This window comes from Scyliorhinus torazame, chromosome 13 (genome assembly GCF_047496885.1).
Source record: "Scyliorhinus torazame isolate Kashiwa2021f chromosome 13, sScyTor2.1, whole genome shotgun sequence".
In the NCBI taxonomy this organism is placed as follows: Eukaryota; Metazoa; Chordata; class Chondrichthyes; order Carcharhiniformes; family Scyliorhinidae; genus Scyliorhinus; species Scyliorhinus torazame.
This window is the reverse complement of record NC_092719.1, coordinates 39,357,168-39,375,846: the sequence shown is the minus strand read 5'-3', so window position 1 is coordinate 39,375,846 and position 18,679 is coordinate 39,357,168. Positions and strand designations below refer to the sequence as shown.

The 18,679-nt window shown below is 47.5% G+C and overlaps 1 protein-coding gene across 2 annotated transcripts in view; it reads left to right on the top strand.

Moving 5' to 3' along the window:
- The window catches only part of LOC140387975 (hepatocyte growth factor-like), a 74,879-nt gene that overhangs the window by 21,651 nt on the left and 34,549 nt on the right, over positions 1–18,679 (top strand). For both annotated transcript variants that reach the window (XM_072471396.1, XM_072471395.1), the window contains exons 4-8: positions 791–905; positions 4,094–4,236; positions 4,532–4,652; positions 11,443–11,561; positions 12,255–12,420. In XM_072471396.1, the coding sequence (XP_072327497.1) occupies positions 791–905; positions 4,094–4,236; positions 4,532–4,652; positions 11,443–11,561; positions 12,255–12,420 (664 nt within the window). The remainder of the gene's footprint in view (positions 1–790; positions 906–4,093; positions 4,237–4,531; positions 4,653–11,442; positions 11,562–12,254; positions 12,421–18,679) is intronic.

The window sequence follows — 18,679 nt, the reverse complement described above, 5'->3', positions numbered from 1 at the left end:
AAAGGTGTGCAGGTTCGGTGGATTTTGACCATGCTAAATTGCCCCTTAGTGTCCAGAGGTTAGGTGGGGTTACGGCGACAGGGCGAGCGAATGGGCCTCGGTTCGGAGCTCTTTCAGAGGGTTGGTGCAGACCCGATGGGCCGATTGTCCTCCTTCTGCACTGTAGGGATTGCATGAGCTTCTAAAATTCATGTTGGAGATAGGAATCCAAAGCTGTCCAGCGGCCTGACCATCTATTTCATGCCTACTAACATGGTGATGGTGATGCATGAGGAAGGTGGTCTTTTTATCCACCCCACAGCACCATCCTTCTATATAAGTGTTGTCATGTGCTATCTTTCAGGTCATTCCAGTTCTACCATTGCCAGTCCAAGTTATATGGTGGCTGGTGTCCTAGCAGCAGAGGGCAAGATTTTGTGTCTAAATCTCTGTTCGATGCTCATTGTCACGCAAGGCTGTCTGGGTCAACAAATATATTGAGATCTTGACTGCAGTGCCCACTCATCACCATGTCGTCTTTCATTTACTGTCATTGAAAATAGCAGCAGGAAAAATCCATGTGGTCTTTAAATCAGCCAGTGCCACAGGGATAACCGAGAAATCCTACTGTCTTAACATCCTGTATTCCCAATGGGCGGCCTTCTGTTCAATGAAATTCCTGTTTATTTTCTATGAACCATTGCAACCTAAAGAGAAACTCTTCGCATATTGGGAAGCTATTTGCTTTAATGCATATTGTGTCAATGTGGACAAGGATGTAACATGAACAAAGTCATCTCATTTTCTGCAGACTACATCAGAGAATGTATTATTGGAAAAGGTAAAAACTACCGGGGTACAAAGTCAGTGACAGAAACTGGTCGGATTTGTCAACACTGGAACTCCACAATCCCACATGACCACAGGTAACATTTAAAATATTTTTGCGCTTGGTGTGATTGATCTCATCTCCTCCAAGCTTCCCTCCAAGCAAACTAATCTGATCAGTGTAAAGATCATGGGTGGAATTTTCTGGTCTCCCAGCCACGTGTTTCTCAGCAGCGGGTGACGGTGTGCCGTTCGCTGGCGGTGGGATTGGGCAGCACAGTGGTATGCAGCGCCAGATACCCAGGTTGGATTCCAGGCTTGGGTCACTGTCTGTGCGGAGTCTGCACGTTCTCCTGTGTCTGCGTGGGTTTTCACCGGGTGCTCCGGTTTCCTCCCACACGTCCAGAAAGACTTGCTATTAGGTAATTTGGACATTCTGAGTTCTCCCTCTGTGTACCCAAACAAGCGCTGCAGTGTGGTATCTAGGGGATTTTCACAGTAACTTCATTGCAGTGTTAATGTGAGCCTACTTGTGACACTAATAAAGATTATTATTCTCTGCTCCTACCAGTGTCAGTGGGAATTCCCATTGAAGCCACCCCATGCCACTGGGAAATCTGCTGGCGGGGGTGCGCTGCTGGCGGGACAAGAGAATCCTACCGCTGATGAAAGGTCGGAGAATTCCAGTCCATATTGCAAAGTTGGCTTGTTTAGCCATCCCAAAGTAGCTCTACCCTCTGAATCCAATGCCAACCAAGATGTGCTAATCCACTAGAATTGAGGATACGTTTTCATAAAATTGGGCGAAATTCTACCGAAACGGCGCGTTGTCCGCCGACTGGCGCCCAAAACGGCGCCAATCAGACGGGCATCGCGCCGCCCCAAAGGTGCGGAATACTCCGCATTTTTGGGGGCCGAGCCCCAACATTGAGGGGCTAGGCCGACGCCGGAGGAATTTCCGCCCGGCCAGCTGGCGGAAACGGCCTTTGTTGCCCCGCCAGCTGGCGCGGAAATGACATCTCCGGGCGGCGCATGCGCGGGAGCGTCAGCGGCCGCTGACAGTTTCCCACGCATGTGGAGGGAGTCTCTTCCGCCTCCGCCATGGTGGAGACCGTGGCGGAGGCGGAAGGGAAAGAGTGCCCCCACGGCACAGGCCCGCCTGCGGATCGGTGGGCCCCGATCGCGGGCCAGGCCACCGTGGGGGCACCCCCCGGGGCCAGATTGCCCTGCGCCCCCCCCCAGGACCCCGGAGCCCGCCCCCGCCGCCTTGTCCCGCCGTTCAAAAGGTGGTTTAATCCACGCCGGCGGGACAGGCAATTTATCGGCGGGACTTCGGCCCATTCGGGCCGGAGAATCCAGCGGGGGGGCCCGCCAACTGGCACGGCCCGATTCCCGCCCCCGCCGAATATCCGGTGCCGGAGACTTCGGCAACCAGCGGGGGCGGAATTCACGGCGGCCAACGGCCATTCTCCGACCCGCCCAAGGTGTTCAAAACTAAGGAATTTAACTCATCCGTTTGTTTAATATTTACAGATTTTTAAACCTCAATAAAATGAATGTGACTCTTGCCATTGGACCATTACAGGAATTCATCAGAGATAAATACAGGATAATTGACTCGGCAGTAAGATTGCAAAGTGCCAAAACTAATGTTTCTTTTAGCTGTTGTGCCACAAAACTATGCATTAGGTTGGAAAATTAGATTCTAAAGTTACAATTTTCAGGTGTTGTGGTTAAACTTCCTGAGAGAAAAAATATATATATTTTCCATAAGTCCTTGGTTAAAGATTTCAGTAATTCTTTCTAAATTATACTTCCCTCGATACAAATGAAGCAATCTCCTGGCATGTAATTCATCTGCAAAATATATTCGACTCACTCATGGACAAATGTATTCATTCTTCTAAGAATCTTTGAGGTGACTTGCCTTGGTGTCCATGGTTTTTCTAAGGAAAGATGATTTGCAAGCCAACATCTGCCTTTCCTACATTGACTCTTGTCCCACTCATTTAAATGAGGCATCATTACAGGACCTGACCACTACTCATAGGAAAACACTTAAAATCCTTCAGCAATAATGGTCAGGATGTATAAGTAACACACTTTCTCCATTAAAAGCACCATGATTTGTAACTAACACTTTATTAACAATCCTCACTTGCTTCAAAAGGTTATACCGAGAAAGAGGCTTTGCAACTTCCAGAATGAATCAACTTTAAGGTCCAGATTTGCAAGTCAGCATGTTGTCAACATAGTTTTTTTTTAGAATGTATTTATTTATTTTTAAATTTTCCAATTAAGGGGCAATTTAGCGTGGTCAATCCACCTACCCTGCACATCTTTGGGTTGTGGGGCTGAGGCCCACGCAGGCAAAGGGATAATGTGCAAACTCCACACGGACAGTGACCCGGGGTCAGGATCGAACCCGGCTCCTCGACACTGAGGCAGCAGTGCTAACCACTGCACCACCGTGCTGTCCAATTGTCAACAGTTAACTGCTTTTCCCGAGCAACATATCTGATGCTGAAGAGTTGGATCTTACCCCTCACTTTAAACCACCCTCACTCACTTTCATAATCAATTTCTGTTGCCCTCTTTCCCTTGGTAACTGTTAGGTTACTGCATCAAAATAGTACCTTCTTTTTTGCATTTTAAAAACTTGATACATATATTTGTCATAATTGTTGATACAGATGTTTAAATCACATTTTCCCCCCGGAAACCTTCATGTTCTCCAACCCCCTCAAAAAAGTAGATCAACACAAATTTCCATTTTGAGAAATGTTTCTTACACCCTTATCAAATTGAGGAATGTCCACGTTGCAAGGTATTATTTTATGTATCAAGTGTTGGTATCAGTCTTTATTTGATGACATGGGTCACCTGCAGGTTGAAGCCCACCAATAAATCTTAACTTCAAACTCTGAAGCATTGACTATGCCCCGGGTCCCTTTTTGTTTGCTGCAACCATCCTTTTGACAACCTTGAATGAAGTTGTCGATCATAATGCGCTTGGACATAATCTGTGCTGTTAACACTATTCATGGAATTACATTGAACCCGCTCGATTAATTTTGGATTTTGAACTCTTACGGTGAGCGTAGCATTTTATTCCATCAGCCTGAACTACACCAAAACACAGTTCCCAGAGGACATAGTATGGGAGATTGATCAAATCCAGATGACTCTTATTCCAGTTGACTACACATCTTGAAATTATAAATTTTAGACTGAATCCAGGTTGCACATGTCTTCAACTTGGAACAATGTTTGTCTTCTTGATTAGGTTTTTGCCTTCAAGCAATCGCAATAAGAACTTGCAAGAGAACTACTGCCGGAATCCAAGAGGTGAGGAGGGAGGCCCATGGTGCTTTACAATGAACCGAAGAACTCGGCTGGAGAGCTGTGCTGTTCCACAGTGTTCAGAAGGTGACCAGTTCCCTTTTGAGGTGTACAAAGAATCTCTGTTTGCAAAGTGATTAAATATAATTTGCAGGATCCATAAGGTGAAGGGTCGGGATTGTGGACAGCATGATAAGTATTTTGTAGTTGTCTGTTCGGTTCAGATAATGTAAATCACTGATGGGATGAAATATTCAATTTGCAGTTCATTGTTTATCTTGATTTGTCCTCCCATCCGCACTTCAAAAGAAAATTGTGCAGTATGTTTGATTTTAAGAAATGTTTGACCAAAAGAGTTTTTTCCCCCTGCTTTAAAATGTAGTTGAATGCATGACATGTAATGGGGAAACTTACAGAGGACCCATGGACCACACAGAGTCGGGGAAGGAATGTCAGCGCTGGGACCTTCAGATGCCGCATAATCACAGATTCAATCCTGAACGGTGAGAGCAGCTGAAATGCAGTAGGGTTAATTTGAGATTTCAACATCCAAACTTGTGCTGAATATCTTCAGTAAATTAAACATTGTGTTATCAAAAGTGCTTAACATGAGCTTGAATGCTCTAATGCCAGGTTGGCACTGCCAGGATACCAGGGGCATTGTCAAGAGGTGGTGCCTGAGGGGTCCACACCCATGAAAAGGGGTTATGAAGGATGGGGGGAATGACGGGAGGTTGTGAAGTGTGGGAGAGTTATGGGGGTTGCCTGAAAGGAGGGGGGGATCCTTAAGGTGGGAGGCCCTCAGCGACCTCATAGCATGGTGTGCTCATTTGGAGTGTGTGGCATGCCCCAATGCCGGCAAGGATGGATGGGTGTGGGTTTGGTGACCCTCATGCCTGGGTGGTGGCAGGGAGGGTCTCATGGACTTTAAGTGATAGGAGGGTTGCCCCCTTCTGGGGTCGATGGTTGGAGCGTTGCCCATGTCTTAGGGGAGGGGAGGGGGTCACGATGTCAATGGGTGGGGGGTGTGGGGGACCCTCAACCTCACTTTCAGATCTCTGCGGAGCTGGTCTTGCCAGCGTCTTTAGTTCCCTACTGCAGAAAAAATTCTAAGGGCAGAATTCTCCATTTGGGAGTCTGTGTTGACGCCGGATGTGAATCAGGGCATGCAAATGAGCCAGCACTCTATTCACGTGAATTCAGAGCAATTCCCAGCCCAGGAGGAGCTCTAACCGCTGGGGTCAGAGTTAGCGCTAAAGAGCCTGGCAGCTGGAGCTGCTTTTAAGTGCTCCACTTACCACACACTCACTGCCGCCACCAAGGTGGCTCAGAAGACCTGCCCCAACCGAGGTCGGGAGGACAAGGTGGACCCACAGCTCCACGCCAGGGAGGTGCGGAGGGACACCCTCTTCACCAGACTGAGACGTAGACTCAAACCTGCCCTCCTGAACACTGCCTGGTGTAATAATATACACCAGTATATCATGGTGCAGACACACACTGATGGACACACAGCAAGACCAATCAACACACACAACACCGCAGCCAATCACCAGTTAGAGCACACTCACTATAAAGACAGGGGGCATCAGAGTTCTCGCTCATTCGAGCTGCAGCTAGCTAGGAGGACAGAGCTCACAGCCTGCAACACAGACATTCACCGTGTGCTGAGTGCATCGACTGATTAGGACAAGGCAAAGATCTTTAGTTAAAGCTAGTATCGTGTTAACCCACAGTGAGAGTATGTTAAACAGTTAATGATTCAATAAAATAGTGTTGCACTATTTCAAGTATTGGTGATCTGTATGTGTTCCACGGATCCAGAGCGCCCAACACAACATGATACCAGGAGTTGAGGGATATTAGCATTTCTTAGACCTACCTGCAAGTCATCTGCCTTCCGCCAGCATTCCGTCATCCTGCAACATGGACAACATCTGCCCGCCGCCACCGCTCCGCATCGCCGGCAACCTAGGGGCCAACTGGAAGATTTTTCAAACCGTGCTTCCAGCTCTTCCTTGAGGCCACAGACAGGGAGGACGCCTCAGATACATGGAAGATTGCTCTCCTCCTCTCCGCGGCCGGGGACCATGTCATCCACATTTTTAATTCTCTCACCTTTGCGGATGATGAAGATAAAACAAAGTTCAAGACGGTCCTCCTCAAGTTTGACACTCACTGCAGCGTAGAGGTGAATGACAGTTTTGAGTGCTACGTGTTCCAGCAGCGTTTGCAGGGTAAGGATGAATCTTTCCAATCCTTTCTCACGCACCTCCACATCCTTGCGCAGTCTTGCAGCTACGGGCCCACCTCCGACTCCATGATACGCGACCAGATCGTTTTCGGTGTTCAGTCGGACCCCCTATGGCAGCAGATCCTCAAAGTAAAGCAGCTCACCCTAGCGACCGCCTTTGAGACCGGTGTCCGACACGAAAACGTCACGAGTCGGTATTCCCACATCCAAGTGGCTGAAATGGCGCGGCAAGGTCCCCACGAGCCGGAATGGGTCCAAGCAATTGAGCAACTCCAGGGCCTCAGCCTGGATGAGGGCGGCCATTTCGCGCGCCTTTCGCAGACTCCCACGCTTGTGCGAACCAAACGAGGGGACGGCGACGTCGCAGAACGTAATGCGCAGGCGCGCACCACGCACAACCGCACCGCGTATGCGCGGTGGCGCAGCGAACGTGCTGACGCTGCGACTTGCGGCAACTGTGGCTCCGCCCATTTAAAACGCCAATGCCCTGCCAAATCTCGACAATGCCTAAGATGTGGCAGACTTGGCCACTCTGCTGCCTTCTGCCGAGCAGCTCAGCCTGCCAATTCATATCGCTTCAGCCAGCCTCGCAGGAATGTCCGGGCAATTCAACCCATGGTCACCGAGTCCGATGCGGACCTTCCACACAGCAGTGACACCGAGGACCCGAAGGCGCCTTTTCAAGCCGGTATTGTGACAAAAACCAGGGTGTCCCCAAAACAAAGACACCAGCTGCTGTCGGTATACAGCATCAATCCAGACAATGAGTGGTGTGCCACCCTGACAGTCAACCGGTCCCAAATACGTTTCCGCCTGGACACTGGTGCCTCCGCCTATCTCATTGCGTGGTCTGACTTCCAAAGCCTTCGTGTCAAACCAGCCATCCTTCAATCAGCCTGCCAGCTATTGGATTACAATGGCAATGCCATTGATGCCAGCGGCTTGTGCCAACTTGAAGTGACGCACAGGTCAAGCAAAGCCGTTCTTCCTTTTGAAATCATGGGCTCCTTGAAAGCCTCCCTGCTTGGCGCGCAGGCATGCAAGCTGTTGAACCTAGTTCAGAGAGTTCACTCTCTCTCTCTCCTGATGACACGTCTGCCTTTCAGGACACTGACTTCAGGGCGCAACTCGACGCCATCATCAACCAGCACCACGACGTCTTCGAAGGCATGGGCACGCTCCCATATACCTACAAGATCTTATTGAAACAGAATGCCACGCCTGAGGTGCACGCACCTCGCAGGGTCCCAGCATCCCTTAAGGGCCGCCTCAAGCAGCAGCTGCAGGACCTCCAGGACCAAGGAGTGATTTCCAGAGTCACGGAACCAACCGACTGGGTCAGTTCCATGGTGTGTGTTTTAAAAAAAAAAAAAAAAGCCTTCCCGCGAATTGAGAATTTGCATTGATCCCAAGGATCTAAATTACAATATCATGAGGGAACATTATCCAATTCTCAAGCGCGAAGAGATCACATGCGAGATGGCTCACGCCAAGCTCTTCACCAAACCCGACGCCTCAAAAGGATTCTGGAAAATCCAGCTCGACAAATCCAGCAGGAAACTGTGTACATTCAATACCCCCTTTGGCAGATATTGTTACAACAGGATGCCGTTTGGGATCATATCTGCTTCAGAAGTGTTCCATAGGATGATGGAACAAATGATGGAAGGCATTGAAGGTGTTCGCAACTATGTTGACGACATTATCATTTGGTCCACCACCCCGCAGGAGCATGTCAGTCGCCTCCAGCGTGTATTCAAACGCATACGTGAGCAGGGCCTATGCCTCAACAGGGCAAAGTGCTCTTTTGGTCAGACTGAACCAAGATCCTCGGAGACCACATCTCCCAGTTGGGTGTGCGGCCGGATGCGGACAAGGTGGCTGCTATCACAGCCATGGAAACGCCAGAGGACAAGAAGGCGGTCCTCCGATTCCTGGGCATGGTCAATTTTTTAGGGAAATTCATCCCTAACCTCGCCTCTCATACCACGGCTCTCAGGAACCTGGTCAGGAAGACAACAGACTTCCAATGGCTCCCTGCCCACGAGCGCGAATGGAGAGAACTCAAAACCAAACTCACCATGGCCCGGTCTTAGCTTTCTTTGATCCAGCAAAAGAGACCAAAATTTCGACCTATGCCAGCCAATCCGGCATTGGGGCAGTGCTCCCGCAATGCGATGAGACCTCATCATGGGCCCCCGTTGCATATGCGTCACGCGCCATGACCCCCGCGGAACAGCGCTACATGCAGATAGAAAAGGAGTGCCTGGGCCTCCTGACCGGTGTGGTTAAGTTTCACGATTATGTGTACGGACTTCCTCAATTCACCGTCGAGACCGACCATCGCCTGCTGGTCAATATAATACAGAGAGACTTGAACGACATGACGCCTCGCCTCCAGCGTATTCTTCTCAAGCTCCGCCGATATGACTTCCAGCTGGTATACACCCCAGGCAAAGACCTCATCATTGCTGACGCTCTCTCTAGGGCAGTCAACACTCCATGTGACCTAGCGGGATTCGTCTGCCAGGTTGACGCCCATGTGGCCTCCAATCTACCTGCCACGGATGAACGCTTCGTCCAAATTCGTCACGAGACGGCGGCTGACCCTTTGCTACAGCGTATCATGCGCCACCTAACAGACGGGTGTCACAAGGGCCCATGCCCTCAGTTCTATAATGTCAGAGATGCTCTTGCGGTAGTAGACGAGGTTCTTCTGAAACTGGACCGCATTGTCATCCCGCATAGCATGTGCCAGCTCGTCCTGGAACAGCTACACGAGGACCATCTTGGCGTGGAAAAGTGCCGCCGACGGCCCGAGAGGCAGTGTACTGGCCCGGCATTAATGAGGACATGGCCAACACAGTGCTCAACTGCCCCACTTGTCAGCACTTCCAGCCGGCCCAACCACGTGAGACCCTGCAGCCCCATGAGTTGGTCACGTCACCTTGGACCAAGGTGGGCATCGACCTGTTCCACACACTGGGTAGAGACTATGTCCTGATCGTGGACTACTTTTCAAATTACCCGGAGGTGGTACGGTTGCACGATATCAAATCGTCTGCAGTCATCCGTGCCTGTAAGGACACCTTTGCTCGACACGGCATCCCACTCACCGTTATGTCAGACAATGGCCCCTGCTTCGCAAGCCAGCAAATGGTCCAACTTTGCCAGGCGGTACAATTTTGCCTATGTGACATCCAGTCCCCTGTATCCCCAATACAACGGCAAAGTGGAGAAGGGCGTCCACATAGTCAAACAGCTCCTCTGCAAGGCTGCTGATGCTGGGTCCGATTTCTACCTCGCCTTGCTGGCCTATCGCTCTGCTCCACTGGCCTGTCGCCAACCCAATTGCTCATTGGTCATATCCTGAGGACGACAGTGCCATCCATTCATGTCCTAGACCTCGACCATGTTCCGGTCCTTCCCTGGATGCGGCTGTCTCGTGCACAGCACAAGGTGGCTCATGACTCCCGTGCAGCTGATCTCCCTGCTCTGGCTCCAGATGACAACATCCGCATCCACCTTCTGGATGGTGGCTGGTCTGCAATTGCTGTTGTCCTTGGGCAGGTGGCCCCCCGCTCATTCCTAGTTCATCTACCGGACGGCTCCATTCTGCGCCGCAATCGACGCGCCCTTCGTCTCGTTCCACGCTCGCTCCGCGATCCTCCACTGTCTCCTCGCCCTCCTGCTGACCCTGCCATGGACTATGCAGAGATCCCTGTCACTCTTCTTCCTCCTCATTCTGACATAGTCCAGCCCTCTCCTCAGCCGGCGGCTCCCAACCCACCCTTGAGACGGTCAACCAGAATTTGTCGCCCACCTCAGAGACTTAATTTGTGAACTTTGTGGACTTATAGACTTTCTGAATTGTTCTGTTCTTCCGTTTGATCGTTTACATGGTTTGTAGATAGTGTTCATCTCGTTATTCTTGTTGCATACTGTTTTTCTGCGCCAGGCACCTTCCCATGTAAATAGCTTAGTCCTCATGTACATAGTCCTGTAAATATGTCTTTTGCACACACGTAGTCAGGGACATTCTCCCATACACTATTTATTGCCACACATGTACATTCTTTTATAAAAGGGGGATGTCATAATATACACCGGTATATCATGGTGCAGACACACACACACTGATGGACACACAGTGGGACCAATCAACACACACAACACCGCAGCCAATCACCAGTGAGAGCACACACACTATAAAGACAGGGGGCATCAGAGTTCCCGCTCATTCGAGCTGCAGCTAGCTAGGAGCACAGAGCTCACAGGCTGCAGCACAGACATTCACCATGTGCTGAGTGCATCGACTGGTTTAGACAAGGCAAAGGTCTTTAGTTAAAGCTAGTATCGTATACACCCACAGTCTGAGTATGTTTAAACAGTTAATCATTCAATAAAATAGTGTTGCACTATTTCAAGTGTTGGTGACCTGTATGTGTTCCACGGATCCAGAACACCCAACACAACACCTGGACGTTGGTGGCAGCCAGGCTCACCAGGAGGAGACAGCTGGTAATCTGGGGGGTCACTAGTGAGGCAGCTGTCCTGATAGGGGCAGTGAGACGGGAGGACTCCAAAGACCACGGTGCAGGCGTCCTCTAGCTGCGATGAGCTCTGTTGATCCCCTGCTTCGTCTGCAGTAGGGCAGAGCTTCTGAGTAGTACCAACACCTGAGGGGCACTGATTGAGATTGGCCACACGCACCCCTTTTTCGTGCAGCTGGGGTCTGAGGGTGTCCAGAGGGGCAGCCTGGGTGCGTATTCAAAGAATACTTTCTCCCTGTGTCTGCGTGGGTTTTCTCTGGTTTCCTCCCACAGTCCAAAGATGTGCAGGTTAGGTGAATTGTCCATGCTAAATTGCCCCTTAGTGTCCAAAGGTTTGGGTGGGGTTAGTGGGTTAAGGGATAGGATGGACTCTTTTTGACATTTTTTCCAAATATATACCTGATTATTTTGGCTTAATTATGTCATTGAAACTACTTAATGCTTGAGCAAAATGAGCTAGTACAATCCTTGTGATTTAATTTTCAGGTTTCCGGATAAGGGACTTGATGACAACTATTGTCGTAATCCTAATGGGCGCACCAAGCCTTGGTGTTATACACTTGACCCTCACATCGTTTGGGAATACTGTGCCATTAAAGAGTGCGGTGAGTAAATATTTACTTTATTTCTTAAATTTTAAAAACATATCGGGGCTTTCCACATCAGCAGCAAACTCTTCCTTCAGTCCCAAAATCCAGAGCAATGATTCATCTTTTCCTTTAAGCAGAACCTCTAGTTGGAAAAACCCTGACTGACCACTGTAAATCCTCATGCGTTGGTTGGATTGTTTGCATTTGATGTCAAGAGCAATAATCTCTTCAGTGATATGTAGTATGACTAATATTTGTTATTTACAAGATCCCTCTTCCCTGCTCAAATTTGGCTCAGATAATGATCTGACCTCATCTTAATGATTCAGAAGCTGCTCTCTGACATTCAGCTCATCGCTACAAGGAGTTTTAAAGAAGCAGAAAACATCATTAGGCTTCACAATTTGTGTTTCCTCGGACATTGAATTTATGCAAACGATTGTTTTGATGTTAGCTTAATGAAATAGGTCGCATCCTTAATTTTCGGGAGACATTTTAGGAGTAAGAGAATTGGTGATAATGCATTGTTGCCAGTTTAAGATGAATACAGAGTGGGATCTTGCGTTTAATGCATTTATCTGGGGTGACTATCCAAAGAAAGTTTGTACTTTGCTGCTGGACCTGTGAGCACTGTACTAGCTTACTCAGGTCAATGAGAACGTAATTCTGAAAGAGGACCTCTGCTTGACACATTATCAAATGTTACAGTTCACAATTGTGATCATGATTCGGAGATGACCACCGAATGCTTCAAGGATCTTGGGGAGAGTTACAGAGGGACCATGAACACCACACCTTCAGGAATCCCTTGCCAACGCTGGGATCTGCAGTTTCCTCACCATCATAACTTCACCCCTGAGAACTATAAGTGCAAGTGAGTAATAAACTTTGTGCACTGTGTTCTTTTTATGGCTTTCAATTTTTTCCAAGTGGTGTCGTCTTTTTTCTTCTACCCTTGTAATATTTGTCTGAGCTATAGCTTTGCGAAGAAAAGAAAGAGGCTATCTAGCTCAAACTGGTCTATACTGGTGTTTACATTTCACATATCATCTTCCACCCTACTCCATCTCATCATTTCAACATATTCTTTTATTTGCTGGTCTAACTTCCTCTTAAATGCTAACATTATTAAAAATTTACTTTCAAGGTACACTAACTTTTACCATTGACAGTAAAAATGGATTAAAAACTGGGTTAATACCCAGTTCCTAAAGTAAAATTTTTTCATCTTGCAACCCAAATGCAAATCAAATGCTGAGATAATTGTTGGGTGGATGAATGCAATTTCACAATTTGAGACTATGACCTGAACTTTCATCACCGAGGTGGGTAATGGGAGTTGGGAAAATTCCTACCTTGACCCACCTGCCTCAGGAAAAGGCGCTCGGGAAAAAAAAGGATCTTCATTGCTGGGGGATGGATGTGGGTGGCAGTTGGACCAGCCAACCTAGGAAAGAGGTCAGAGATTGCCACAGGAGCAGCTGGGTGCCAAGATGGCCTGTTCAAAAGGCCCACCTCAGTGCTGTGGGACTTCACCCACCCCAGTTAAAATAACACTAATGTCCCTCCAGCCCTTATCCCTTCACACCCCTCACATAATCCCCATACCCCATTCATTCCACCTCATGTCTCTCACCTACCCTCTATGGTTCCCCCTTGCCAAAATAAGGCCTTCAAAGAGCCCCAATGGCCCTAAGTGCCCCCTTTCCAAAATGTGGTACATCACACACCCCCACGCATGACAGGGCCATAGATGTTGGGGGGGATGTTACCTTGGCATGGGTGTCATGTGGGCCATGGGGAGGTGACTGGAGAGGAAATACCTTGGCATGGAAGAGTATGAAAAGGACCTTTTAAACTTGTATTTAAAGAAGGCCTCATGCAGACTATTGTTGACAAGTAGAACCAGCAATCTCAAAGCATGATAAACTGAAAGAACTGAAGCCGTGACCTGACTGAAGTGCACCTGAACCAAAGACATTGCTGGAAATGACCAAGAAATAAAACTACTGAAGGGCAGAAGAACAACCAGTGCAGAAGAAAAGCCTGACCCAACACAAAGTCAAAGGGCCTAGCCAGATCACAAAAAGGGTGAGCAAAAATCAGAAAAAGGCTGAACTTTCCTTCAAAGAAAAATCAAGGCTATAACCAGGCAGAACATAGTTGTTTAACCAACACAGCAGAAGGAACGCTGCAGTTGAGTATGCAGTTGTCACTAAACCACATGACAGCTGAGCTCAGATGATTATAAACAGTTTGAAACCGGCAGCCAGAGTCTAAAGTCACCTTTCTCTCCCGTTTTTACACTTTGAAAACCCACTCAATAATCCAGGCTGGTGGGATTTGTCATTTCCTGCAGAGTCATATAATTTAAAAAAGACACAATCACTGCCGGAGCCTACTGGGGTCTAATAGGCACGGGAAGAAGATGGGAAAGAGAAGTTGGTGCATCTTGGAAGAGAGGGAAAGAAAGTTTAAAGCTGTACTCTTCTCTTATGTAAAAGAGCCATGGATAATAAATTAAACTGTCCAGATCAATTTGGGCTCATGCAAGGACCAAACCAGATGCAAAATAGGGAGGGGGGGCGGTTGATTTTGAACCCGGTTAGTGGTGCATAGGATTGCCAACTTGTCTGGAAAATCTGGAGAGAATTGGGAAATGCAATTCTCCCTGGAGAGCTCGCATTTCCTGATTTTCCACGCCCCTTGCTTGTGACCACAAGGTTTACGCCCCAAAAGGACAAGAACCTCACTTTCATGTTTCCGAATACATTCCTCACCCCCCACTGAACTGAATATTCAAACCTCGCCGACATGAAGTCATGTTGAGGCAATCCCTTTGGGGGTGAAAAGGTAGGTGTGGCCCGCAGTGGAAAAGGGGAATGCAGGGCACTGCCTCCTGACACTGCCCCTTGGCATAGGTATTCACTGCCAGGTTGGCATTGCCAGCCTGTGTCAAGGAGAAGTGCTTCTGGGTAGCACCAGGGTGGGCCTTCTGGGGAATCACATGGCGGTGGGGTCACATTAGTGTGATGGGGGTAGTGCACCAAGGCCATTGAGGGAGGAACTTGCAGATGGGGCATTGGGAGCGGGCAGTGAGGAGAAAACGTGCAGGCACAGGGGAGCGTGCAGTGTGGGGTGGAATGCCGGCAATACTTCTGCAATGGAGGTTGATTTTCAGTTCTGATTGGGATGCCCTTTAAAGCTGTCGCCTCAATCTCTGTGGGCCCTCGATATCTGTGGGCCCTATCAGGTCCCACCCCGTCAGACAGATGCCATAAACTATGCCTACTCTTTTTAGTTTACTTGGAACGGCTCAAGATCTGGACTGAAAACTGGTCTGTGCAGTTGGCGAACTACATGCAGGTTTTCAGTCTGATCCTCACTCAGGGGAAAATATGGTACGGTTTCACCCCCCATGTTATGGAATACTTTTTTTTTTTTGATTATAGTGCATCAGAATTAGATAGAAAATCAAAGGAATTCCAAGTTAATGTTTTATATACTTATTTGGTGAAATGCCGATTGAAATAGTCTGAATCTGAGACATTGATGAATCCTCAACCAGTTTTGATGAACTATTAAAAATCTTTGACTAGTATTTTAATCTTCAAGTCGTAGAGCATGCAAACCTTAAGAAAAGTGATAAAACAACCTCATTGAAGCAATGACTGGGTAAAAGGCAATACCCAAGCCATGGTGGCAGACCATTATAGTGCAATGAAGTGCACGAGTCGAAGAATTTAGTGCAGAGCAAAGTTGAGGCTCAGAAGCAGCTAGAAGGCTTAAACAAAGATATTTTTGAAAATGCCGACATATTATCCCCACTGCAACAGTCGTGCTGAGATATCTGGCATTGATTGAGGGTGAGGAAGTAGAACATTCCAAGTTTTCAGCACATAATGAAGCCACAGGTATCATGATTATGAAACTGAAACAAGCTTCATGGAAGACTAACCTGGTTAATAGTGAAACCAAAATGAAGGACAAAACTAGCCTGCCCGCCGATCGGTAGGCCCTGATTGCGGGCCAGGCCACCGTGGAGCCTCCCCCTCCCCCAACCAGGACGACCCCCGCAGACAGAACTCCGAGGTCCCGCCAGGTGGGACCATACGTAACCCATGCCATGCGGAACTTGGCCGATTTTGGCGGGCATTCGGCCCATCGAGGCCTGGGGCATCACCGGGGAGGGCCGCTTTCAACAGCCCCAAACCGGCGTAGCGGCGATCCCGCGGGGGCCCGAAAATTGTCGCCGGAGAATCGGCGTCAGGGCGGCATGGCGCGATTCTCGTGCCCCCCCCCCCCCCCACCCCCCGGCGATTCTCCGACCCGGCGCGGGGTCAGAGAATCCCGGCCGAGATGTGCAGTATGGAAGAGCAAATCCAGACTTTGAAACCAGAAAAGGAAAAGTCTAAGAAACAGGTCGAGGATCGATCGAGTGATTTGAACGAGTCTAAGGAGCATCAAGGAGCACAGAAGAAAGATTACGAAAGGAATTGAATTCCTATATAAGTTTGTATAAAGATTCCACAGATAACTCTGAATGAAAGACAATTGTATTCACCAGAGTATTGCTGAGCTGAATTTAAAAATTACTAAGCTCGGGGAAAAAATTGGAAAATAAAAGCGTAAATAAATATTTGGCTAAAATCTTAAAATAAGTGGAAATGAATTTTTAAAACTTCAACTTCCAGCAAGATCACAGCAGACCCCTAGGAAAAAGCAAACCCGAGTTTACTCTCTGAAATAACGGAGTAAACGTTCCTCCTTAAACAAGCTAATGGTATCTGACCACAGAAGACAGATGTTGATAAAGAAAAATTGAACAGTGAAGCAAGAAATGAACCAGAATTGAAACCTGAAAACAATTTCAACTCCAAACCATCAAAGCAGCTAAACCTACCACTTCTTCAAATGTGACCAGCTTACGACCTGGTAGCATTGTAAAGCCTCTAGTCTGAATTGTTAAAGTCAGAAACTTTGAAGGTGGGGGCAGAGAGAAGGTAACATAGAAATATTGTATTGTGAATATGTTTTGGTGGAGACTTGGGAAGTGTAGTGTAAGGGCAATCGGCCTAGATTCAGAAGATTTAGGGCTGCACGGTGGCACAGTGGTTAGCACTGCTGCATCACAGCAACAGGAACACAGGTTCGATTCCAAACTTAGTAGGTACATTCTTGCTGTGTCTGCATCGGTTTCCTACAGATGCTCCTGTTTCCTTCCACAGTCCAAAGATATGGAGGCTAGGTGGATTGGCCATGCTAAGTTGCCCCTAAGTGCCAAAAGATTGGATGGGGATAGGGTGGGGGGTTGGGCCTAGGTCGGGTGGCCTTTCGAAGGGTCGGTGCCAATCAATTGGCTGAATAACCTTCTTTTGCACTGCGGGAATTCAATGATGCCAATTGTTGCGGTGCAGAAGGAGTCCATTCGGCCCATAGTGTCTGCACTAGTGCTCCCAATGAACATTGTGACTTAGTGTCATTCTGCATTTTCTCCGTTCCCCTGCACAATCATTCTAATGCTGTCTTGAATGCCTCGATTGAACCTGCCACCACCACATTCCCAGGCAGTGCATTTCAGACTCAAACCACTCGCTGTGTGAAAATTTACTTTTCCGCTTCTCATTTGCTTCTCTTGCGAACCACTTCAAATCTGTGCGCTCTCATTCTTGCTCCTTTTGTGACCCGAGACAGTTTCTCCTTTCCTACTCAATCCAGTTCCCCTCATGATTTTGAACACCTCTATCAAATCTCCTCCTAGCCGCCTTCTCTCCAAGGAGAAAAGTCCCAATCTCTCCAATTTATCCTATAACTGAAGTCTCTCATCCTTGGAACCATTCTTGTAAGCACCCTCAATGTGTTCACATCTTTCCTTAGTGGCGCCCAGTCTGTACATAATATCCCAGCAGTGGTCGACTAGTGTCTTGTATACGTTCAGCATAACCTCCTTGCTCCTGTACTCCATGCCCCTATTAATAAAGCCCAGGATACTGGATGCTTTAGTTCTTGAAACTTCTTTTCACAAACAACATTGAATAAACCATAATAATCTTTTGCGCTTCTATTAAAGGTTATGTTGATTGGAGACAAACCTGAAATTTTAATGAGGAGTTTGACCTGTTTACCAAGATGTATCTCCTGCACTGAAAATAATATTTACATCTTATGGGTGAATTGGTCTATAAATGTGTAGGATTGTAACGTCATCACTTGATGTCCAATAACATTGTATGGTATTAATTTCATCTTTTAAAGTATTTCCCTTTCAAATATTTAAATTGTTTAAATTCCAAAATATTAAATACAGTATATTCTCACAATCAGCTGAAAGGTATAACATTTTTTTTTAAAGTTCTCAGACTTGTGGTCATTGAAAAAGTGATGCATTTTAGGCCAAATATCTTTTGTGTGAGCATATGTATGTCATGTGTTTGTGTTCGACCAATGTGTATTTAGACAGCTGTGAACACTCAACAGTGTAAAGGTCAGTATGATTTTCCTTGCCTGTTTTTAGCTGTGTTTATTCCTTGAGGCCCAATTAAACTCTGATGACCATTTTTTATATTTTGAAAAAAACGCTTAGAGCTTATTATGGAAAAAATTGAAAACCGAAATTGCTGTTCACATGAACGATTCAGGGGTAGTCCATCAACAGAAACTGTGGCTGTCTTTCGTTTCTGCCGGTAACCCGGATTCTTTCTGCAAAATGTGGACAAAACAAGTAATTCGGCTCAACTAGTCTGTCAGCCGTTCATGCTCCACGTGAGCCTCTTCTCACTCCATTACTCTCGTACCAACAGCATAACTTGCTATTTCTTTTCTTCCTTGCGTTTATCTAGCTTAATCAGAAACACATCAAGCTATTTGTCTCAACTATCCCTTGTGACGAGGCGTAAACACCAGTTTTTCCAGCAACCTTCAGAATTGAATATGAGCATCTCTCCAGTAAGGAAAAAGATATCTCTGTTCAGTCAGCTCGAACCTTATGACATTAACGGAGAAGGCGGGGCCCAATCCGCAGAGCTCATGCGTTATTTCTTCCGGGCTAATGACGTTGTGGGATTTGAGAAGCAGAAAGTAATTCTGCTGACAGCATGCGGGACCCCAGTATTCAATGTAATAAAAAACACACA